At 41.5% G+C, this 24211-nt stretch overlaps 1 protein-coding gene across 1 annotated transcript in view; it reads right to left on the minus strand.

Moving 5' to 3' along the window:
* The window catches only part of pard3bb (par-3 family cell polarity regulator beta b), a 168759-nt gene that overhangs the window by 28565 nt on the left and 115983 nt on the right, over positions 1-24211 (minus strand). The window contains exon 19 of the mRNA XM_031858729.1: positions 18996-19116. Within this exon, the coding sequence (XP_031714589.1) occupies positions 18996-19116 (121 nt within the window). The remainder of the gene's footprint in view (positions 1-18995; positions 19117-24211) is intronic.

The raw sequence follows: 24211 nt of genomic DNA on the forward strand, positions 1-24211 counted from the left end.
CTGACAGAGAGATGAGAAATATCACTGAGCATGATTCAATTTGTCTCAAAGCTCTGACTTGGCTGCAGGATCAGATATTACCTCCAGTACAAGGGTGGATAGTGTCATCTATCAAAAAGAAATGGAGACAGAAGTTTTTCTTGCCGACACAAGCAGTCTGCTGCAGATCGGCCAGGACTTATAGCTGTGGTCCAGGTGGGGTAGAAGGGGGAGGGGCAGAAAGCAGGATGGGTGGGAACGAAAGAGAAAAGTAAGGAGAGAGCGAGACGGGGATTAGAGACCCTTTGAGAGGCAGTCACTTAATTTCCCGGCCAACCTGGCTATGATTATCTCCTGGGTGGGAATGGAATGTTTGATGTCCTGGAACCAGACTAATCCTTGGTGACTAACCTCCACCTCTCATTTCCTCTGGATTAGCTCACTCTGCTACTTAATAAAAACAGGTGGAGGTGGATAGATATTAACCTACGACGAAAGAGAGAGAGAAAGAGAGAGGGAGAAAGATTGGGTCTCTATTTGCTGACTGTGAAGACTGTTCTAAATAAAAAATACCCCACTGGCCATTTGTTCAAACATTTAAACTTAACTGTCTGTATGGACCTCTTGTAGCTGTTGTGAATGATGACAAGATGGAGGTTTATAGTGTGAGGTTGTTGCTGGAAAACCCTGTGAGAAGACGAATGTGGTGGACAAAGCCGATTGCATCTAATCTGAGCCTAGAATGCAGTGTGCGACATACGGCGGGGGGGGTGGAAAATGAAAAGAGATAAATTATCATAACACAATCATTTACCCAGCAGTTTCCATTATTCAAATGGAAAACATTTATTCACAAATATGAATAGCGAGTCTGAGAAGCGATTTTCCGGTGGACGGGATCGGGGGTAGACGGGACCCCCGGATTAAGACCGGGTGTTTCACACACTGCTAAAATATACCGGCCATCTGAACAACTGCATGGCCTGTTGCCCTGTCAGTAAACTAGCTCATTGATGTTTTCCTTGTTATAACAAACAATATAAATTGCAAGCTATTTAGAAATGAGTGGAAGAGCCTTAACTCTAAAACATAGTTTAAGATGAGGCTATGTGGGGCTGCACTTTAAATAATTGTAACTAATTATATGTTGGTTGGAATTTCAAAAATTCTAACTTGATTTTTGGACAAAATGACAGATTTACCAAATAATTATTTTGACCATGATCTGTATGAACTCTCCTCTAAACTCTCCTCTTGTCAAATAATGACGTTCTCCCTGCCAAGTTGCTGTAGTTGAGTCGTTGGGAGTGAGACTGGGTTAAAACGTGAACAAAGAGGCGGTAGATCGGAAAACAGTAATATCGATAACGCTTGTAGTACTTAATTGCGACGGTTTTGGAGGGTACTGAAAATGAATGTGGGTTTCCAAATGAGAGAATGCTCATATAAGTTAATTTGGAAGGCAATAAAAAAAAACAGCAAAACAGGATAAGTTCATTAAGTGCTGTTACAAATGAAACACAAGAAGATCCACACTCGGGCTTATCACGGTAACCAGCTGGCTGTGACTTCTTGCCTGTTTGGATTGATACTTTGGTAAAGCCGGGGGTGACACAGTGCCTCCAACAATTTGGGACCTCATGATTGAGGGTTACTTGCAAATTCACACGAGGACTGCAAGGACTAGCAACTCCCACAATACACACTTTAATCACGAAAAAGCTGCAAATGAACCAACACATTTTCAGAAAAGCTGTGCTCAACAATCTTTTCCCGTTTTGTTTTTTTTCTCACCAGATTTCTCTCAAGAGGGAAAGTCTGAAGTGTTGCCAGGTTACTATCCAATCTGACCAATGACATGTCACTTGACCCTTCTCTCGGCCAATGCCCTGCCTCCAACAACCGGCTGGGCCCCAGCTGGCCAATTAGCTCGCCTCTTAGTGTGGAGCTCGGCCAATGAAAAGCCCTGGGAGACTTCTGTTCATCTGAACTCACAGATGGGAGGACAGAGAGGGAAGGAGAGAGAGTGTGTGTGTGTGTGAGAGAGAGAGAGAGAGGGTGTGAAGGACTTGGCCTGAATTCACTAACACTATTGAGACATCTTCACTGAAGAGGTTGGCTAGCTTTGAGTTAGCAGTTGGAGACAGATCTCTCTATTTAAAAGCGAGCAATGGGAGAATTACAATGCTAGTATCAGAAAAAAGGAAACCAAACTGCCAACCTGACAGATTTTAAGATGGAGATGACCTATTCTTTTATTCTATTTCTTCTTTCCTGTAAAAACCTATATTTTGAATGTTGACAGTTTGCAAAAAAAAACATCTTTTATAACAAAGCGTTATCACATTTTAGTCAGTTAATGTTCATTTGTACATGAAGTATGAAGCACAACACACCATTTATAGCCTCAGCTTATTTGCCGGTAGTTTGTGGTTGTGACTGTGTGCATTCTGTATGGATATGTTTCACTCAAACTACTTATTTCCTGTTGAAATCATTTTCTGTCTACCTCTGCTGCACTTTAGAACTAATAGAAATCACTAAGGCAGGCCAACGTTTTACTGTCCATTACGTCTAATTCAAAGAAGAGCACTCCAAAGTCAAATTGGCTAATGGTGAGAACTCCAGTGTTGCATGGAAAGGCCTAAAAATGACTGAGTTGAAAAGCTGCACAGAGAAAATACTACCAAATGCAGACCAGAGTGGAACTCGAAAAGCTTTCCTTGCCTCACTAGTTTCACTGATTTGGAGTGAAACTTCTGCCAGCATTTTAGCAGTATGTCTCTTTTTTTATCACAAAAAAACATTAAGTAAAACTGACTTTCTTTCAGTCAGCGTTTTGGACAGCTGTATTGAAATGCCACACTTACATAAGCTCCCCCCCTCTCTCAATATCTTAGCGTGCGACTGGAGTTTTTTCTATTTCTTTGCAACTCTTACTAAATCTTTCCCTGACACACACTCTTCCCCATGTTCGAAAATAACACTTTCGCTCTCAATTGCAATTTCAGTTTCAGTTTGCTTTATTGGCACGGCATGAAAGCTCATCTTTACGGTCAGGGAAGTACAAGAGACAAGTAATAAATAACACAAATGTGTTCGCAGAAATGTTAGTTACAACGAATTAGTAAAAAAAGCAAACAAAATAGAGTATATCTTGTAGAAGCGGTGCATGTTTGTGTGGATGCATTCGTCTGACATGCAGCATCCATGTGAAGCGTTAAACCAGACCGATCATTGCTCTGCACACACGCACTAACACAAAGCTGTCTGTGTGTGGATGTTTCTTACTCCAGGCTTCGTTGATCCAGTGCAGCGTTGCCTGTCTCAGCTCACATCGAGCAGGAGGCGGGGTACGCCACAGGGCTGATTCACATAGCCAATCAGCTCACAATCACATCCTCCTACGGGCAGTTACTAATCTAAAACATAAAATCTACAAAATAATTTGTGGCTCCCAGGTGGACAACAGTGAAAGGAACAAGAAGGTTCTGAGGCCCTTCATTACCAATAAAATCCTGGGGTGAAGATATTTATAAAAAGATGGTGCAGTGAGAATCTGATCTCATGCATACTTCAGACCAGGCACACATGCTTGTGAAATGATAAGGTCAAAGATGTTAGACCTCTCTAGGTAAGGAGCAGCCATAAACTGTGACATGCAAACAGATGATGACTGGCCTTCGTACATCCAATCATTGCTCAGGTATCTGCAGGAGTGGGTCCCGTTTCAAAGTTCAAAGTTCCTGCTAGCGACCACAGACATTAGCATAAAACATGTTATCATAACCTATGCGATGTCTTAACTAAGCTGATATATCTTATACATATTACACCTATCCTGCAGCTTTGAAGTACTCAAACGGCGGATAAAAGAACATTTGTGTTCCTGATGCTCCTCAACCTCTCCCTGGTGTTCCAGCACTCTCTCTTCTCTCCGTATGACTTCCAGGTGACTCTATTTTCCGCTCCCTCACTCAGTCTCTTTGACACCCAGACTTTCTTAACCCTGCTCTTATTGTGAAACTCACAGACTCTCACTACTGTATGACTCTCAATCTCTCCCCATCCTCTCCTCTTCAGCTCTCAGTATTTCTTATCTACCACATGACTCACCATATTTCAATGTCAGATATTTCTCTCTCAGAAGCTCAAGAGCTGCATGCTGCTTTAAGAATCGCTGACAATCTCCAAATACACACACACACACACACACTTCACCCACGCTTGCTCACACACACACACACACACACACTGACAAATGTGCATACAGTGTCCTCACAGGTACCCATATTTGACACTTAGAGGTGTGTATGTCCTCCACAGCTGAACCAAAAATCTAGAAAAATATGTAACCACACACACACACACACACACACACACACAGCAGTTGGCTATCTATCCTGTCCACAGTGCAGTGGCCAGTGGTGATAACACTCTCCATTGGACCAAAACTCATCACTCTTTACACATATACCTGGTTGAGACTTTGTGTGTGTGTGTGTGTGTGTGTGTGCATGTGTGCGCGCCCGCCCCTTTGGCGTCTTTCTCAAAGCCTGAATAAAAGTCATGAGAGCTAAATAGAAATCAAGATTTGACAAGATGTAACAACGTCAAGATGCATGTATGCCTGAAAGAAAGGAAGGAAGGCAGGCAGGCAGGCAGGCAGGCGCACACACACACACACACACACACACACACACACACACACACACAGGTTTTCAAAGAATGTGACCTCTGCATCGCAAACTGTATTATTCAAACCATTTCTGCCAACAGCACGGCTACAAGAGAGGCTTTCACGCTAGATTAAATGATGATTTCTATTTTTGCATGTGATATTGATACGGCCGCCTTTTGCTGAATATGCATATGTTCCGGATGAAAATACACGCAGGGCTTGTCCATGCACACATACTGTAGACAAAGCATGGACATTTCAAACAGAAGAATGGCAGGTTTATTGTTTTTTTCTTTGGTGAAGATCAAGTTTAATATTGCGTCTGTATGTAGTTCTATAACAATAATAAAAAAATGCATAGCCATATGTCTTTCTTTTACTTGGCTGACCCCGTTTCCACATATATCCTCTTGATATATGACACAAAAAGCAGCATGTCTCCTGCCCTCTTATCCTGTGCAGGATTGAGCTGGAGTCTGTCCCAGCTCACATGGGTCGCGAGGAAGGGTCCACACCGAGGGCCAGTCTATCATACAACCATTCACCCTCTCACTCACATCTACCATCAATTCAAACCTGCACTGTCTGTCTGTGGGAGCAAACCAGAACATCCACAGGAAGCACAAGCACGGAGAGAGCACCCGAAATCCACACATAAAGAGGAACCAGCGTCTTGCTATGAAGAAAACATGCAAAAACGCTGAGCCACCATGTCACTCTGACTCCCTAATTTGCTGTAGGAAATGAATTATTATTTTTGTGTTATTTTGGTACTACTCCAAGTCCAGACTCGTGCTTTTTATTTTTCATTTACAGGCTGAATGTGGCACATTGTAGCTGCACAGGCATGCCATGTTGTTGTCACACGCATTTCCACAGTGCTCTTCCCCCGCACACCAGCTTGCTTACATGTAGCTATACTTACATATATGTATAATGTATATATTGTTTTCTTTTTATTATTTATTTATATCATCAGTTGTACTGTAGTGTGTTCACGTTGTATCGATCTCTGAACATAAGGACTCCCTTCGTCTTTTTATTTGTTGAGCTCCTGTTGTTGTGCTTCCCTGTGTTTGGCACAGCTGTGTCAGAGTTATGTGAGCTGTGATTGGCTGGGACTGAATTCATTAATCACCACACCTTCCCTTTTATATTCCACTTCACCCAGCCCTTCTGCATCTCGCGCTGGTGCACCCACGTGAACCAAAACGCTTGGAGGCGCTCACACAGTCTGTGTCCAAGACACTTCGCTCTTGTCATTGATTAGAAGAGGGCCCATGGACTATCTCTTTGCTTTTTAAGTCAGGAAGGAATGGAATGGCAACAGAAGCATGCGAGTTCGACGGGAGGTTATTGGTCCTTAAAAGGCAATTAAAAGGAGCACACAAGTCGTATTGTGGTGGTACTAGTTTAAATATAAAATCATGGATTAAAGGCTTCTTCAGTTTGTCGTGTCAGGCCCCACATGATGAATGTTGTCGCCCACCCCGAGACTCATAAACAAATTACTGGAGTAGTCATGCGGGGACGCAACAAGCACAGATTCATGAGCAGTTCTGGATCATGACCCAGGCGTCATGAGGCCAGACTGCAGGGAATCATGCATGTTAAAAACAGATAATAAGTCGTGACATGTTGACTCACTCTGCCCTGCTGGATGAGAGAGGACACAGATCACACATGCCAGTGAGGGAGTGTGTGTGTGTGTGTGTCTCTGTCTGTCTGTGTGTGTTTTTAGAGGAAATATTCAGACATGTTTATGAGTTAATGTGAAAGCATGCATTCATTCTTGCGTGCACTGTGTGTGTGTGTGTGTTCTGGCATATGTGTTTGATGTATGTGTTCATTCTTGTATTCTATTGTGTGTGTGTCAGAAATCCAGCGGTCATCAGACCAGCCAGGCACCAGTCAGTCCCAGACAGCGAGGTCAGAGTCATTCACTAATCATATTAACATTCCTTCATAATGACCCAATGCATAACTCCCCCTTTTCAGTCTTTCTCTCCCTCCCTCTATCCATCTGCGTCACTCATGCTTTCCGTTTCACCCCCTCCATGCCGCCACGTCTATATTTCTTTCTCGATCTCATCGCCTCCCTTTCCCTGCTCTGTTTTAACTATGCTGTCCATTGCTGACCCTCAACAGTTCTCTCATCTGTTGACATCACTCCTGTATGTTTCCCCTCCCCTCTCATTTCCCCTTCCTGGACTCTACCTCGAGCTCTCTCATTGTAGTTTCATCCCATCTCATTTTTTTGTCTCCCCTGTTTTCTCTCAAAAGACCATGTGTATTCTTAATCTTAATCAGCTCCCAGGTTACCATCAGTGTTTGAAACCTTTTTTATTTAACATAATCCTAAAATTTAGTTTAATAAAGGTTTAGTCGGAGTCATTTTTAAGGAGTTATTTATATTACTTTTCTTATCTAAGTGCCTTTTTATAAACGTTTCTAATAATGTTTTGAAACTAATTATCTTTATTTAAAATTGTAATCAGTTCAGATTATTTGATTTTATTGTTTTCATCAAAACTGGGGCAACCCATGAATGATCAGCTTTTTAGGTTTTTAGCCACTTCTGCATATTGTGTAATTATTTATATTGCTTTATTGAATATTCTGTTGTATGCACTATTAAATAAATAAAAATAAAAATCTTAATTTGGAGAATTGACTTGACTATAACACAGTTTGTGTTATATTGAGTTCAATGAACCAGGGACCACAAGTTGGTGTTTTTGGGTGATGGGGAATTATATGTGATGCTTTCATTAGGGGACTTTTTTTTCCTAATGTGTCAGCGTAATACTGCTGAAAAGTGTTTATAAAAATTCTGAGGCAATTATTCAACCAACACCAGCACTTCGGTATAAGTATTGAAATAATCAAATCATTTTTCAAGAACCTTTCAGGCAAAAATTGTTTCAGCTTCTCGGATTTGATGATTTGCTGCTTTTCTTTGTCACTTAAACTGGATCTCTTAACAGCACATTTAATTATGTCACATTGAGCTCTCTGAAGTTATGATGGACCTTTTAGAAAGATGAATCTTATTGAAAAAGATAATTTATTATTACAAAAAGAAAAAAATCATTAATTAAGAAGATAATTGCAAATGAAATGAGTCATTAGTTGAAGCCCTCGTTAAGGTTTATTTTACATTAACATGGTGAAAAAGAAAGGAAAGTAATAAAGTGTCTATGCTTCTTTCTTTCCACATGAATATGCATTTATATTCATAGATTTATTCCCACAGTCAGACATCATTCCTGGGAAGATAACCATCTATTCCTGATCCTAAAAAGAGAAGCATAACTCTGCGGTTAGATTTTCAATACTTTGGTGAGAAAAGGAGAACATGGCACACTGTTAGATGTTAGCTTCAAGCTTTTTCTGGATCAAATGTTTGTAAAGGGCTGCTGCGATTCCATCAGTGTGGTGAGTCTCACGGCTGCAGTGCGTTGCAAGAGTGAGACAGAAGTATGCTTACCGTGGGTCATGTTGGTGTTGTTTTAGGTATTTTATACATGCTTGGATAATGTGTGTGTGTGTGTGTGTGTGAGGGGATCTCTATCAGTACCAGGTTTGCTTCTACTATTCTCCAGCCAAACCAAATGGAGGCTGTGTGACTTGGCCTAGACCAGTCTGACTCAAAATGGTTATGCATTTGGCTTGATGTTCTGCAGTTGCTCTAGCTGCTTTCATATGAGGCTGAAGTTAACTCCTCACTACACACACACACACACACACACACACACAGACAGAACCTCGTCTTCCCTCCTTCACAGGGTTTTGAGTATTCCTCAAACTGGAATCACTTTTGAGGTTTCTCTACATTTTCTCAGTTGCCACATGTGCCATTACGCCATCCCACTCCAGCACACACGCTATCTTATTCGGTAAGTCAGTGTGAATGATTTGACCGTTAATGGCTCCAAATCTTTGACGATGAGCCAGTCCTTAATTGCTCCAGTCAGTCATAACCACCGAACCTTGCTGAAGATTACCTCATGACTCTGTGTGTGTGTGTGTGTGTGTGTGAGTTTAGCTCAATGGTGCAGTGGTCCAGGGGGACCTGAAAAAAGACAGAAAGAGAATGTAGGGGAGACAGAGGAACAATAAATGTCTGAGCATGAGCGTGTCTCCATTATTGACTGGGACACTGACAGGATGTATATCATATCTGTAGTGTGTATCCGAGTATGTCTACTCTAGTCCCAGCAGACGCAGCTATGTGTCTGGGTCCACTGAGTCGGCACTGATCCCATCTTGTCTGACTTGGGGATTACAACCTCATGACCTGCTGCTGGTCGTGCTCACATACATCCGCGCACACACGCACGCACGCACACAGAGCAGGGCGGGATGTAGAGAATAAAGAAAGAGAGGTAAAGAAAGGGAGTAACGGCAATAATAACAGACAAGGAAGGATGTTCAGGGAATATTCACAGTGCATGGGTTCTTCCCTGACTTCTATGCAATGCAGAACCTTTCCACTTGAGGAAACTTGATAACTGGATTGTACAGCTTTGCTACTAAAATGCACGCTAAAAAGAAAAGTTGCTCAAATGTAGAATATCTGCTCTCCAATTGCTTTGCGTTTGCCTTCTCCTCTCTCCCTTCTTATTTCCTCTGACACGATCCCTCCTGCTCTCTGACTCGCAGTTGTTCAGGGTAAGCCCCGTTTCCTCACTGTTCCATTAGATTCAGCACTATTTGTACCATTCCAACGTGCTACTTGTCCTTATAAGGCCAGAGGGAGAAACAGCGTCGGGGCTCAAGCCCATGATCACAGAGGAAACACTGAAAAGTATGTATTTGTCTGCAGACACATGGCTATGTACACACACACGTACGTGATCAAATGTTTGCATTCAAATGTGTGTGTGTGTGTGTTTCTGATGGGGATGGCGTCTGTCATTCCTGCGCCACATAGCCTTTGTAAACCAGCCTATCGAAGTCATTCACCAGTCTGACATAGCATCTGTATTAGCACTCAGCTCCTCAGGGAGAGCACGTTTTACCCTGCTGTTTCTGCAATAATGCTGATTTGTCAGATGATAAATTCTATGTTGCCAATCTCCAGAGATGCCAAACACTAAACATTATCCAATTTGAGCAATGGGTAAAATCTGCAATGCGATTGAATTCTCAGTCGAACCTGTCAGCAAAGTAAATAAAGGGCCTTTTCTGCAGGAACGCTTGGCGAAAAGAAAGTCCTCTGTGCCCGAAAAGTCGCTCTCATGCAATCAAGCCGCTAGTTAAATATAAGTTCATTACACCGAGGCTGCATTCAGACAGAGAGAGAAAAACAGAGAACATATTGTCTGAGCAATGGGTTCTAACAGCACTAATGAGTTTGAACTTGGCAGCATATATGTGTGTGTGTGTGTGTGTGTGTGTGCGTGCAAACATGCATGTGTGTTTTAAGTATGTTCACGTACTGCATGTCTTACCATGCTGGGCGGCTGAGACTGTTTGCATATTTATCTATGTGTCTTTGTCCATGTTTAAACTTCTGATTTGTTCTCTGTGTGTATGCACGTGATATTAGGTGTGTGTTTTTTTGTGTGTGTGTGTATGTGAATGCTGATTGAGTATCCCCTTCAAATCAACAGATTTGAAATGCAGTCTGGGTGATGTGGTACAGTATATTCCAGTGAATTTATGGTCACCCAGAGCTGGCATTAATAATGGAGACTGGAGAAATATGGCCTTACCGGGCATAGTCCGGATATTTCTTTTTCTCCTTCTCTCTCTTCATTTATCAAATTCTGCTTTCCTCATTGCACTTGCTCCGACTACTGTTATGTGTGTGATGAGCATAAGGTTTTTTTTTCCCCATCCTCCCCTCTGTTTAAGTGCTTGAACTCTGTGACAGGAGGATATGTGTAAATGGATGGACCTATCAATCATCCCAACCAAACAACAACAGCATTTTATTCCCCAATGCCATATTTAATAGAAAAATAATGATGCACCTCTTATTGGAGAGGGAGGAACGGGAAACAGGGAGGTTTAGTCAGAGACAAAATGCTGAAAGAACACGAAACAAAGAGAGAGAGAGAGGGTGGATTTAGTGAGAGTTGAAAAACAGTTTTTATGTACAGCACAAACACCTCTCTTAACCCTGTTGTAACAAAGAGCTGCACTCAGCTACAAGGTTTACAGCTGTCCCGCTCTACTTACAGAGAGTCGGGGTCCGATTCCCTGCCTGTCCACCTATAAAACTCCCAAGGTAGCCCGGCTATTTCTATGTAATTATGGCTGATGTCACATCAACGGTTTAGAGGTCACGAAGGAAAGGCTCACGTGTGTGTGTGTGTGTGTGTGTGTAACAGAGTGAGGCGAGAGCGTGCCCCAGCATGTCTATAAAATGACAAACACAAAGGTCTGTCAAGTAGGTAAAATATCACATAATAGAGTTTTGTGGCATATTTATAAGGCCTTCATTTATTGCACTCTAATGTAAGAATAAGTTTTATCCAAGCAGAACATGGTATATGAACCATTTCCTTTAATAGGTAGATTATGTGGACTACCAACTACCACCAGTGTGGTCAGAAAGTAAAGAGTCATGAATCAAAGCCCAATTTATATGTAGCGTAACGGTCTTGTAGTCAGCATTTAACAGTCTGAGGTCTACAGCCCAAATATATCAGCACGCACTTGAAAACCTTCTTGGCGCTGCTACATTTATCCTGTACTTCAGCCTTCTTTCAGTTCTTGTATGTTTGGGGTGTTTTTATCTTAAGTTTGGTCTTCAGAGAAACAAATACAGAGTTGGATTGAGGCCAGGTGCTTTGCCAATAATGAAGACTCAAGTGTTTGGCCAAAAACAATGCTTGATTACCATTGGAGAAAAAAATCTATTGTGTTTGAAAATCATGAACCATATACCAACTGCACTGAACAGTATGTGTGCAGGGTATGATGCAATAGGGTGTGGCACAATATGTCACAACAAAAGGTAATCCATCTATTCACAGTCAAACAAAAGCAACATAATGAGACCAGTTGATTATTTCACTCTGTTCTGTGTGTGTGTGTGTGTGTGTGTGTGTGTGTGAGAGACATATTGAAAGAGAAAGTATATTGTGAAGAATGAGAGACCTAACCTTAATTCACCCAGCACTCCAAATAGAGACATTCTGTACAGTGGGCGCCGTCTTATTCTGCTTTTACAGGATGGTGTTCATTGTTAGTCATGGGTCTCAGTGGGTGATACTCATGACTAATGTAGTGAACCGCTATTTGTGACCTATTGAAACTCGTCTGAGGTGGTTTTTCAAAAACAGTTTCAAGGTTATTAGAAGGGAAGTTGTGGGAATTATGTTTCCCATCATAAGGGGAATGCACACAATCGTTGATCATTTACATTTATTTATCCTGACGGATAACCAGCTCTCGTTGACAAACCGTTAACCGCTAACAGACACGATTCAAATGTAGAACTACCATTAAGAATGGATGAATGCTTGTGACTCATTCGAAAGTCATCAATATACCTTTTTTTTATTTTGTTGTTTTGTCATAATAGCAGACAGCTATAACATGTTGACATGCTGTGAGACGTGCGGCGGAAAATACCCGTTCAGGAACTGAGTGGCAAGCCACGGAAAACGCGAGGATAAGTATACAATGAGGGGGGTTTGTCTCTCATAGAGGTGTCCACATCGGCCTCTGGGTTAAAACAAAATGTAATAATTCTTTAACGGTTTACGGTTAGATATTAACATCCCTCGTTGAAGCCTTTGCGGAGACCTTAGTATGTAAGGAACGCTAAATAGCAACAATAGACTGTTGAAGATGCCAGACAACTGGATGGATACTTTACAGTAGTGTGTTTAAAATGGGCAAAAGGAGTCGAATAGAAATAAGAAAGGTTATGGGAATCATGTGCTGGGATTTTCCCAAATCCTATTGTGAATCAGACAATGGTTCGCCCGTCTCTGGGTGGTAACAGTGACGAGGTTAGAGAGAATATTGGACCCAGTTCAGACGACTGAAACCTTGAACAAAAAGACAAAGAGACCTTCCAGAAACACACACATACTACAAAATGAATACACGTTAAAACATAAACGGTGTGCACACAGTAAAAGGCCGGATGTAGTTCTGACAGAGCAGGGAATTCATTCTCGATCAACAGGATATGATACAAGATCCTCTTATAACCGTACATGAGCAACATTTGGAGGCGGCACAGATGAGCAACTCTGCCAGTTTTATGTCCGGGAGCATTTCTGATCTTTGCTGCCAATAACAACCAAACTGAATTCATTCCAGATGTTTCCCTTGACATGTTGAAGGCAATGGCGACCTCTGCCTCTAAACGTTGCCTGCCCATGATTATCTTCAGAGGAAGGCAAAGAAAAAGGAGCTGCTACTGAAACTTAAATTCTTTCTTCTTTTTTTTTTGGTGCAAACCCATAAAACAAGAGAGGCTACAAGAGAAGCATATGGTTTGTTAAGAGGTTGTTGCCATTCAAACTAAAGCATGGTGATGGCCATGAACATGACTGAGGTGACTCGACTTATTGCCGGGCACTAACCTCGTGCCTTTTAATGTCGGCATGCGTGCCAGTTGCTATGTGAGTAATGGAGAAATGGAATATCAAATTAGTAAATAAAAAGCTTCTGACTGTCTGGGTGGAAAGTGTTCGCTGTGTTTTCATAGCTTCATTAGACAGATAGACTGGAAAAAATAAAAGGACTGCAGGGAACAGCTGGCTGGCTACATGCACACACATCCGGACAGTAACGGGAGTGCATTGGGAAAGTTTTACTTCTCCAAAACCCCAAATCCATTCTGCTCAACAGTCTATTTCTGTGCTGTTGGTTTTTTCCACAGTCCAAAGACATGCAATTTAGATCAAATGGAAATTCCCTGTAAGAATATAGGAATATGAAAGTGATAGACATGCAACCCCTCGCCCAATGCATGCTGGGATTGGCTCCAGGCCCCCTGATGCTGAACTGTTTTACTGGATACAGGTAGAGATAGATGAATGGAGTAAATAAATAGTTAACAATCCTTTTAAATGACAAATTCATGTTATTCAGGTAGACATTAGAGTGCTTTCCTGCTCATGCTTTAGAGGTTTGGTTCTGAGGATTTGGCACCAACCAATACAAAGTGGAGTTGGACATGTCGATGTTCTAATATTTGGATCAATGTATTGGAAGACAAATATATTTTGTTGATCGGATCAATATGGAAATGTCCCGATGATTGATGAAAATACAAGTTTAAAGCCGCCATGGGTCGACTTAGAAACACACACAGCCACGATTAGCTAACAAACTAAAATAGAAGAGAATCTTATTAAAAGGCAAAACCTCGATATGACATCAAAAACTCAACTGCGAGTGAACTACCCGGCCCAGCAAGCGTGACCAGAAGGACGGAGTCATCATCAGAGGAGGGCTGAATGAGCTCAACTCTGAATTACAGGAAAAAGACACACACACACACACACACACACACACACACACACACACACGGCACTCATTATTAGTGCTGCCAATGCTTTTAACGCCAAAGTGGGTCTGCGGACTGTTTAAATGGGAAACACACTTCCCAAATCTGCAAGAAAAACTCCATGTCCATTTGGATAGTGGCATTGGTAAAAGACAAACACATTTCTTTAAATGAGATTGGGGTTTGTAAGATTAAAAAAAAGAAATATTTGCGTGTTTTGTAGTAGTGGCGGCCAGGAAAACCTAAAGGAAGAGGAGGCCGCTGATGGGAAAAGGAAGAGGACAAGGACTCAAAGTGAAACAATAACAGAGGACAGAGGACAGAGGACAGAGGAGAGCAGAAAGGTGGATGACAGATTATCTGGTCTTAATCTTAACTAACGAAAGGAGTTCTCTCTTTTCCAGTTGACGTAAGGTAACTTTAATACAGTAATAACTTTAGAGATAGTGTGCAGGGAAATGGCTTCTTATGGCTAAAAATATATAAAAAATGCTGTAAGGCAAAGTAATACCATAACATGATAAATCTGCATATCAGTTTAGCTAAAAAATATTTTTGAAAAAATCTAAAATCTATTTCACTCACTCACCGGCAAGAAGACATTCAAACACTAGCTTTACAGTGTGACAGCTGACGCCACCACCACTCAGCTTTACAAACAGTAAGCATGAGACATTTTTTAAATAACAGGAATCAGACGGAGGACATGGAGAGGAAGATGAAGATAAGGGTGTGTACTATAGAGACAGATAAACACACGTATCATTGTCTTGTCTTAACTTTGACTCCTATTGGTTGGAATTGAAATAAAACACTTTCATCCGCCTAAAGAGCGGACACATTTGTTCTTGTTTGTCTAATTCTTGTGGGTGTGGTGGTGAGTGGGACTAAAAGGCTCTTCTAACTCAGGAATATGCTCAACTACTGACAGGTTCGCCATGAAAAGGGAACATGTTAGAGAGAGAACGTATCTAATGCTGTCCAAGCCTTTGTCTCTCTGGACAGACAATACAGGTTACTGTAACAGAGACGAATACAACCAGCAGCTTGCAACTGTTTGATTAACACTGTGCTAAGTGAACATATACAGTGACCACACATGACGTTACAGTATTAGGTTACATTGAGCCGGAAGGTCAGTGGCTGGGAATATTTGATTTTCTATTTTAGAGGACTGTAATCTCATGGTTGCCTATACAAATGTGTTTGCTGATTATCATCTTCCAAACGACAAACACCCCAACAGATGAAATAAATACAGTAAGACTAAAAGAACAGGAGAATATCACATCATTTCCCAATGCTTTCTGGGAGATCCCTTACCTGTGTAAGACAGCCGTGCCCTCAGCCTACATACAAATAATTAGCGCTCTAAAGACAGCAGAAAGTAAAGTTCACATCCCCACACTTACTGAGAGAAATCTAGATGCAAGTTAACGTCTCTCAACATACACTAAGACGTCAAAGCACTTTGTCTCCAACTGCTCCAGTGGCTACTCCGCCAAACTGTGGCTGTGCTGCAAAGCCTCCGGCATCTTTGTAGAAGAAAGAATAAAGGTGGACAAATGAGTGCAGGCCCAGAAAACCCTTCGCAGGACAAACACAAGAGTATGGGGTTAAATCTAAATAAAAGTCAGCAGCCAGTAGCACTACCTCAGTCTATTCTCAATCAGAGGCATCACACCACACGATGCCATTAGCAATGACTACATGTAAATGAACGCACGTATTTAAGCCCAAAGTACAGGATACAATAAGATAAAAGCTTTCCATTAATTTAATCTGATAATAAAGGCCGTGTCACACCGCCCACTGCAACACTTGCCTTCCAGACCCTCACTGCAGGCGCCCTGTTGATTTAGTTCCCCTCTCCTTGGGGAGAAAGTCTGTTGTTGTCTTCCAAAATGCACACGCCCACCCACCAGCACACAGCGCACCCACTTGGAGACAAACTTGTGGTGATGGCTTTTGTTGTTTGATAATTGTTTTTAGACAAACATCATTTTGCTAGCAGAGACAGCTAACCCATAACCATGAATCAACGAGATGGTAATGGAGCTATGGGGGGAAAAGGCACGATGCTGTGGCAACATTGCATGAGGTACTCTCCCTCTGGTTTGTCCCGCTCTCTCTCTCTCTACACTTAAGCTCCCATTGCTTTTACTTTTCATAGTCATTCAGCCAATCCTAAACAAAATAATAAAAACGTCTCAAGGAGAAACAAACAAACCAATAAAAGTGAAATTGAATAAGTTTGCTGTCGGCTCACTTCCATAACCATTACTTCTCCCTCTACCCTTCCCACAGAAAGCCAGTCAGGTAAATAATCACCTCTGCTTTAATTAATAAATGCATCATCCTTAATGAGAGGGGCTTGTTATGCACTGTGGCAACTGCTACCGGTCTGTTTTTTCCTTTTGATTTTTTTTCTCCCAACTCTCAAACTTCAAACTTAATTTCCACCTCTGAAGCATGCTAATTGCTTTACAAACAACAACAAAGTTTTCTCATTTGGAGGCAGAGAACGGTGTAATGTGTGGCTATCGATCGCAAGGGGAAAGGAGATTGCCCCTGGCTGGTCACAAACCAAATGACTTTAAGATTGAAATTAAAGTGTTAATAAAGGTATAACTTTGTATAAACACTCTGTGTGGATACAATGACAAAGGCTCTACATCTGAATCATTCAATGTTGAGTTCAGTATTGTATCACATGGAAGCACTTCGGAGCAGCACAGGATGAATGTAAAATAAATAGGGCTGCAACTTTCGACTGATTTTGTTGCATTGAGTTGCTAGAACCCGAGAATGTTTGAAAAATCTGCTTTACCCGATTTAATTGGTTGATTGATTCAAAGAAAAGTTGCTGACTAATTCTCTGGTTGCCTTCACTGCCAAAGTGGCAGACATTGTTTAATTTAAATGTAATATTTTATTCCAAGTTCAATTTAAGTTGCCTTAAATTTGTTATTAACAACTTAAAGGTACCACAACCCAGGAATTTAGTAGTTGATACCAATTTCATGATTCTCGATACTCTATACCGCTGACATCGCTATGTTATACAGGTCTTTATTTCATTACATCTTTATTACTATAATGCTTTTTTCCTCTGTTTTAATCATGCTGGGTAAACCGACATGCTGGAAGCCCTTTGACTAAAACCACATCACATTAAAGCTGTTGTAGCCTCTTTATTTGGCCCGGCACCTGGCAACATCACTCAACTGTTAAATCTGAGATCCTCCAGTAATGCCTTTAAAGCTGTTCCACAGTCGAGGCTCGACACCGCGGGTGACCAAGCCTCGTCCTTTAGGGCTCTTTATGCCCTGCAATGACATGCCTGAGCAGATCTTACTTTCTATTTAGCATTTCCTGATGAGGTTTGACGGTATCCTGGTTCAGAGGAGAGAAAGCTTCTGACTCTGACTGAGGATCACGGTGCAGTGGTTAAACTGGGATGTGCTGCAATAAACCTGTCCATTTGTCATAGCAGATTAAGTTTAGCTCCATCGGGGAGACTCATTTTGGTTTGCTCGGGGTGGTTTTATTTTCTCCTTAAAGAGCCATTGGAAGCTTAAATGTCAGTGTAACAAGAAGAGGCAAGGTGAGATTCAGGAGGCACCGGGTTTCACAGTAATACAGTTTGTTCTGAAGTAAGACTGAAAGAGACCGTCGTGTGTGTTTTGAAAGGACAAACTTTACCCGATGATACCGTTACTGCGTCCCTGAGAGAGGACCGATTCAACTTTGTTTTTATTAACTGAAAGGTTTCTGAAAGGGAAAAACCATAAAGTTGTTCTTTATCCAAACAAGTAGGCACTACTGTGTATACCTAAAGAGATTTAATATTCACCAACAATAAGCATTAATAAACACTCTACATTTCCATGACGTCAACTCTTGAGTTTCAGAGAGCTCTTCTACCCTTGTTTGAATGTAAAATGACAGATGAACGTTTTGTAGAAGTAAACAGTGTCTGAAAAAGTCAACAGTGGTGCAAATGGTTTGGCAGAGCCTTAACAAACCTGTAATAAGTCGCCTGACATTTGACAGCTTTCGCTATCCACCTGCTCCATTAACATTGTAGAAACATGTAGAGCCTGGACTTAAGGGTTAAAGAAACATACCCTCAAGCATGTTAGCTACATAGCACTAACTGAAAAGCTAAAGCAAAGGAAACAAAGGAAAAGAGAACATTGGCAGCAAGGAAGAAGGAACATATTGTCAGTCTCTGACCGACAGAGAAATGTGCCAAAAATAAATTGTGATACGCAGAAACATATTTGTACGAGTTGAACCTACATTTGCTTAGCAACAGACTGCTAACAAAGTCATTGCTGGCTGACACCTGGTACGAGTGTGGGCGGTGATTTCTCGTTCGCACATTAATAATACACCTGTTATTGCAGACGTTATTTTGAGCTTCTTCCAGCACGACTCATCCAGTCTGAGCTCTGATTAGAGTTCTGTGATTTGAAAACGACTACCTGCAGGATGACAAGAGATTAAAACCTCTAGTTATCTCCTTTGTATGTGTATCACCAGCATCAGCTCGATGCCTACAGGAGACATTCACGTCAGAGCAGCGACTCAGAGCTACAGGGACTTGATCCAGAAACAAACGCAATAAAAGCAGCGATCACTCCGATAAGAAACGGGGAAAAAGAAAACTCACACATGCTCAGTGCACATAAACACTCGATGATGGACAGACTGATGAAAGGTTGAACAAATGGAAGGTCAGATGGATTAAGAGATTATCAGGTTGTTTCCATGACCTGCGTGTCTGTGGACTTGCTTTCTCACGTGTGGAAACTAAGTGTACACGTGTGTGTCTGAGCTCCTCACCCTCGGTGCTTCATTTTCATGTCCTCTGCGTCGTGGGTCCAGTTCTTCATACGGCGGCACTACCACTCCTTCTCTCCTAGCCTGCTGGTATTCTCTTCGTAGCTGCTGGATCCTGTCCGCACTGCCACACACAAGCACAACTGGGTTAATTAAGCTTGTACACCTCTTAAGGTCTTTACACACCGGGGGGGCACAAAAATGTGAAAACCCCGCCCATGAAAATTATAAGTCTGGAGCTTTTATTGTGAAAGGTTTGAACAAAATGAGTGGATCTGGTTTCCGCTGACTTTGTCAAGGTTGGAAGGAGTAATAAAGTTGGATGTCTTGGTTCGGACAATGAAGCCTCCGTTTTGTTGTTTCATAAATATATAATAACTCAGTTGATGACTTTATTTGCACTGCTAAAGTTTAGAAAAAGCAGCGTAATATTCAGAATTACTGAAACATTATATCATAAAAACACTTTTTTTAAAAGCTTAAACTGAAATCGCCAACCAACCAGCTGTCCTGATGATGAGGCAGCCAGTAGAAGGCAGTGATTGTACCCACATCTGCCTGCAGAGGTTTGACTGCAGTGATACAGAGTAGACAGACTCTCCTGTGTGCACGCATACGGGCACCAGACACACACACATACACACACAAGCTCTTGATCATTCTGACTGCCTTCATCTATATCTGTTTTTCCATCTTTTATGCTTTTTTTTCTCTTGCAAAAGGAAAGGAAAACAAAAATATCAATCACATGAATATTCGTTCCCTCTGTCAACGGAGGAAGAACTACAGCGTATCAGCACTGACCCTGGGTCACGTATCCACACACACCTACGCATAATGGAAATATGGAAAGTCACATCATACACATATTCAACATTACAACTGCAGTGGGCAATTTCATGAACCAAGTTGATGGAAGGAGGGGAAATGTATTGATGTACCATCAGGAGATTTATGGAGAGTCAGAGGAATAGCGACACACTTTCCTCCCGTCTCCGAGGCAGTCCGTGAGCATCATTGAGACTTCTGAGTGTTTCCAGTACTCAGCATTTGTTTCTGTTAAACTAGAAATATGCAGTCAAAAATACATTTTCAACAAATGCAAATCTAAACACTGGACTAACTCTTACTCTAGACTAGCATGACTCTTTTTCACACTTTGGGCAGAAAGGCGACATGCTAGTAGACAATAATGCGGCACATTCAAGCTGCTAGCAGATTATGAAGCAGAGAGAAGTGGCTGTTTTCAATTTCATTCTCTAATTTCTATTCTATTTTTTTTTTTACTACAATAATAACTATCACAGAAAAGGCTGCTGAAACAGCCCGCAGCAATTGAAGATAATGAATTCATACAAAATGCAAAAACCTCATCAACAAAACTCATTTACATATAGCTACATCTTTGCCTTCACAATGACAACATTAATTTGAAGTTGAAAATCAACATTTCTTTAAACAGTAAATCTTGCATTTTCAACACGTAAACTCTTTTCAGAAGCACAAGTTTATAATTCTTTTTTTTTTTTTAAGCCATTCTCTTATTTTGCTCTTGACCCTTTGTTCCAATTCCTCTCTTTGAAATCATAAACCCAGAGAGGTGTGTGAACGACTAGAATAGCTGCAGCGCTGAAAACACATAACACCTCGTCTCACATCACAAATCCTGTCTTTTGCATGTGTTCAGAACAGGAAACATGACTTTGGTACCACTTTTATCCACCGACTTTGGTGTCCTACTTTCTGCTAAACTGGTTTAACAGAAAGTGTTTTAAATCTGCAAATCTTTTTTTTTTTTTTTACGTGTTAATGTTGACTTGTGACAGTATTTATGACTGAAGGTATAGTGCGCCACCTGTCCTTCATTCATTCTTCCATTTGAAATTGACTGGAGGAATGAGGGTAATATTATAGGCCGAGAGACGTTATCTTCAGTATCTAGTGTGCGGAGGAATGCATTAGAATAACACACAATCTAGACTCAATCTGTGTGTGGTCACATCTGGGTGTATCTGTGCTCCATATTCTAGCCTATAGGAGTAAGAGAGCTGTGTCAGCAGCAGCAACACACAACACCCACTGTGCACAGAGTAGATTTGGGGCAGAGTGAAATCACATGCTAACACTAAACCACTTGATTCTCCGATCACCTTTGGCGTTAAAGGCTAATTTCACCACCTTTCACGAGGATCAGCGGTGATAGTGAATGTCTTCAGTGTGTGCTATGTTCACCAAGAAAGCTGAGTTAGTTGTCCTTCCTGCATCCAGCTCCATCATTTGACGTGACATAGACGTAGTTGGAGGCACGGAAGAACGACGGGCTATTTCAGCTTGGATCTAGATGCCGCTCAAAAACAGAACTTCCTTGTTCTTCTTCGCTTGTATTGCAAGCTAGCTACGTTTCAAACAGCGGAGGTGGCATCCCAAAATGTGGTGCGGAGGATGCTATGGACGAGGATACGTTTTTACAGTGTTCTGGTTGAAAAGGATATTAAGTTTTGATGTATTTGAGGCGGAGCATAAGGCCAAGGGGGATCGAGATGGAGGCTGCAGCTGCAGGGAGGAGGATCTGGACTGCGGGGAGCCTGCAGAACCTGAGCTGCTGAGAGAAAACACGGACCGGCGGAGCCTTTGCTCAAATTGCCCGCCCATGCCAAAATAAATGGGATCACTCTGCTGCAATGAGTGTCAGCAGTTTTAGTTGCTGTCGCCGACGCCAGCCCGCAGACAGCACAGTGTAAGCGTTACTATGCATTCGAGTTTTAAACTGGACCACCGAGTGAGTATTTTTGTCACCGGACGCCATTGGAAGCTATTTTGTTGCGTTACCTCTTAGCAAAACGCTGAAAGAATTCAAGATGGGCTCTGTGTGTGAAAGATACAACATGTGAAGGAGTGAAGCTGTAATGTGCTGCCATTAACAACGTGGAAATGAAACGCTCATGCTGGTTCGGACTACAGAGCCTCTGAGCTTGCTGCTGTATTTAGACATTTCATCAAGTAAATCCATGTCAACGAAGAAGGCAGAGAAACACCTTAGGCACGCTGGCAGCTCATCACAAGTGTATCACGTAGACGGAAATAAACACTCACATTCATAGGAAATCAATTCATATCCCTCTCCTTCCCTTTCCTCTTGCCCTCACCTTCTGACCCCCCCCCCCTTTCTGATTACATGTTCTCAAGGAAAGAAGTATTCACCCAAATACTGATTTCTCAACAACATGTTTTGCATGAAGAATGAAGTGGAAATCCTCATTACACCGGATGTCTCTCAACACTCCTGTTGTACGTGTTTTTAAGCGTTTTCTGTTCCAAGTGTACGAGTCGTGAGTGGCTTCCCTTTCTCTTATATTAGTGCCACTCCACACTTTGGATGGATTGGAGATGAGGGTGAGGGTTAAAGGTGAGAAACATAAAGACACGAGAGGATTTAAAGAGACATTGGTGAAATGTTCTCTATTCCTGTATTCCTTTGGTTTGCTCTACTCTCTGCTTTTTGGCTGTGCTGTTTCATGTTTATGCATCGCAGTAGGAATGGGGCGACTGTGGGTAAGTGGATAGCAGGGCCGTCCTTCAATCAGAGGATCGGCGGTTCGATCCCCGGCTCAGGCTCCACTAGTAGCATGTCAATGTGTCCTTGAGCAAGACACTTAACCCCAAAATGGCTCCCGTAGCTGTGCCTACGGTGTAGAAATGTGATAGAATCTGAATTGTAAGTCGCTTTGGATAAAAGCGTCTGCTAAATGACTGTAATGTAATGAATGAATTGTGTCACACCTCATACATACTTTTAAGTACACACCCCTCATATTATTGACAGAGGGCCTGGGAGAATAGGGTGATAAAATGTACACAACATTAATTTTCTGTCCATAGACAGCATGCGCACAAATCTCTCTCTCTCTCTCTCTCTCTCACACACACTCACACACACACACACACACACACACACACACACACACACACACACACAGGGCACTTCATAAGATTTATGACCCGGCATAAAAGTAAGAGGGCGGGCTCAAGAATAAATAAATGTGATAAACAAAGACATAACACAACACTCACAAAAACATACACACACATTTATGCAAATAGTTCCATGACCACAGCCGCAGGAAGCTATTGATTGGAGAAACAAGTACGCCATAAAAAAGCAGACTTGTATGACTTCACTTTTTAACTACCTCGTGGTCATTAAGCACCACTAGAGCTGGCTCCTATGGTAATAGCCTAACAGCATTAGTGATGCACTACATTATGACTCAACACCAAAAATATGTTTGCAACTGAAATGCTCTCTTTATACTTAACTACTTAAATCTCTCATCGGGAAGAACTATGGCATTCATTCTGGAATATTTGAGTATTATGTTAAAATAATACGTTGTGTATAAAGCTTGCATATTTCAAAATAAAAGCATAGGCCTGAGCTTCAGTCCACTCCTCCCTCTTTCTCTCACACACACACACACACACACACACACACACACACACACACACACACAGACACAGGAAGATCAATCTCCTGCTCTAGCTCCGCCACACCAATAATAATTCTATAAATGTTTAAAATGAGAATCAGAAACCCGGCAGAGCTGTTAATAATACCGCTATTAATAATTAAGACTTCTGTTCCATTAATAACATGGAGAGATATGCTCTTAAATATATCAATGTCCACAGCAAAGGAATGTGTCCTTGTCATTAAAGCTTGTAAATATTTACTAGCCTGGTTAAGAAAGGTGCACTTTCTTGAAGTAAACGCTTTAAAAGCTGCTTTCTGGTTTGCTTTTAAATCAGTTTTGGGATCTTTGTCACAAGCAATCTAAATGTGAGACTCTACTGCTGAAGCCAGGAGACAAGGTGAGACGTGTGATCATAGGTCATGTTTGTTTAACATTCATTTTAATGACGTGATACGAAATCAGTCAAATCCTGCACAAACTGTGCATAAGTTTAAATGCTTTGAAAGATGCTTTATTTATTTACACTCTAATGCCCACATTAAATGTAAATACTTTGAAAAGGCATTATCAGCGGGTTCACTTTAAGCTTGACTTAATAACCACTTCAATAATGTAAATAAACATGTTGTGGTGGTAAATCCATTACCAACACCATGGCTGGTATCTAAAGGAAAATCTACCTGGAGATCTATTGATATTTTTATCAGAAATAAAATGATACGGGATGTATCGAAGAACGACAGGGAG

The sequence above is a fragment of the Anarrhichthys ocellatus genome, unplaced genomic scaffold, assembly GCF_004355925.1.
Source record: "Anarrhichthys ocellatus isolate YVR2014 unplaced genomic scaffold, GSC_Weel_1.0 scaffold20, whole genome shotgun sequence".
NCBI classification, from domain to species: Eukaryota; Metazoa; Chordata; class Actinopteri; order Perciformes; family Anarhichadidae; genus Anarrhichthys; species Anarrhichthys ocellatus.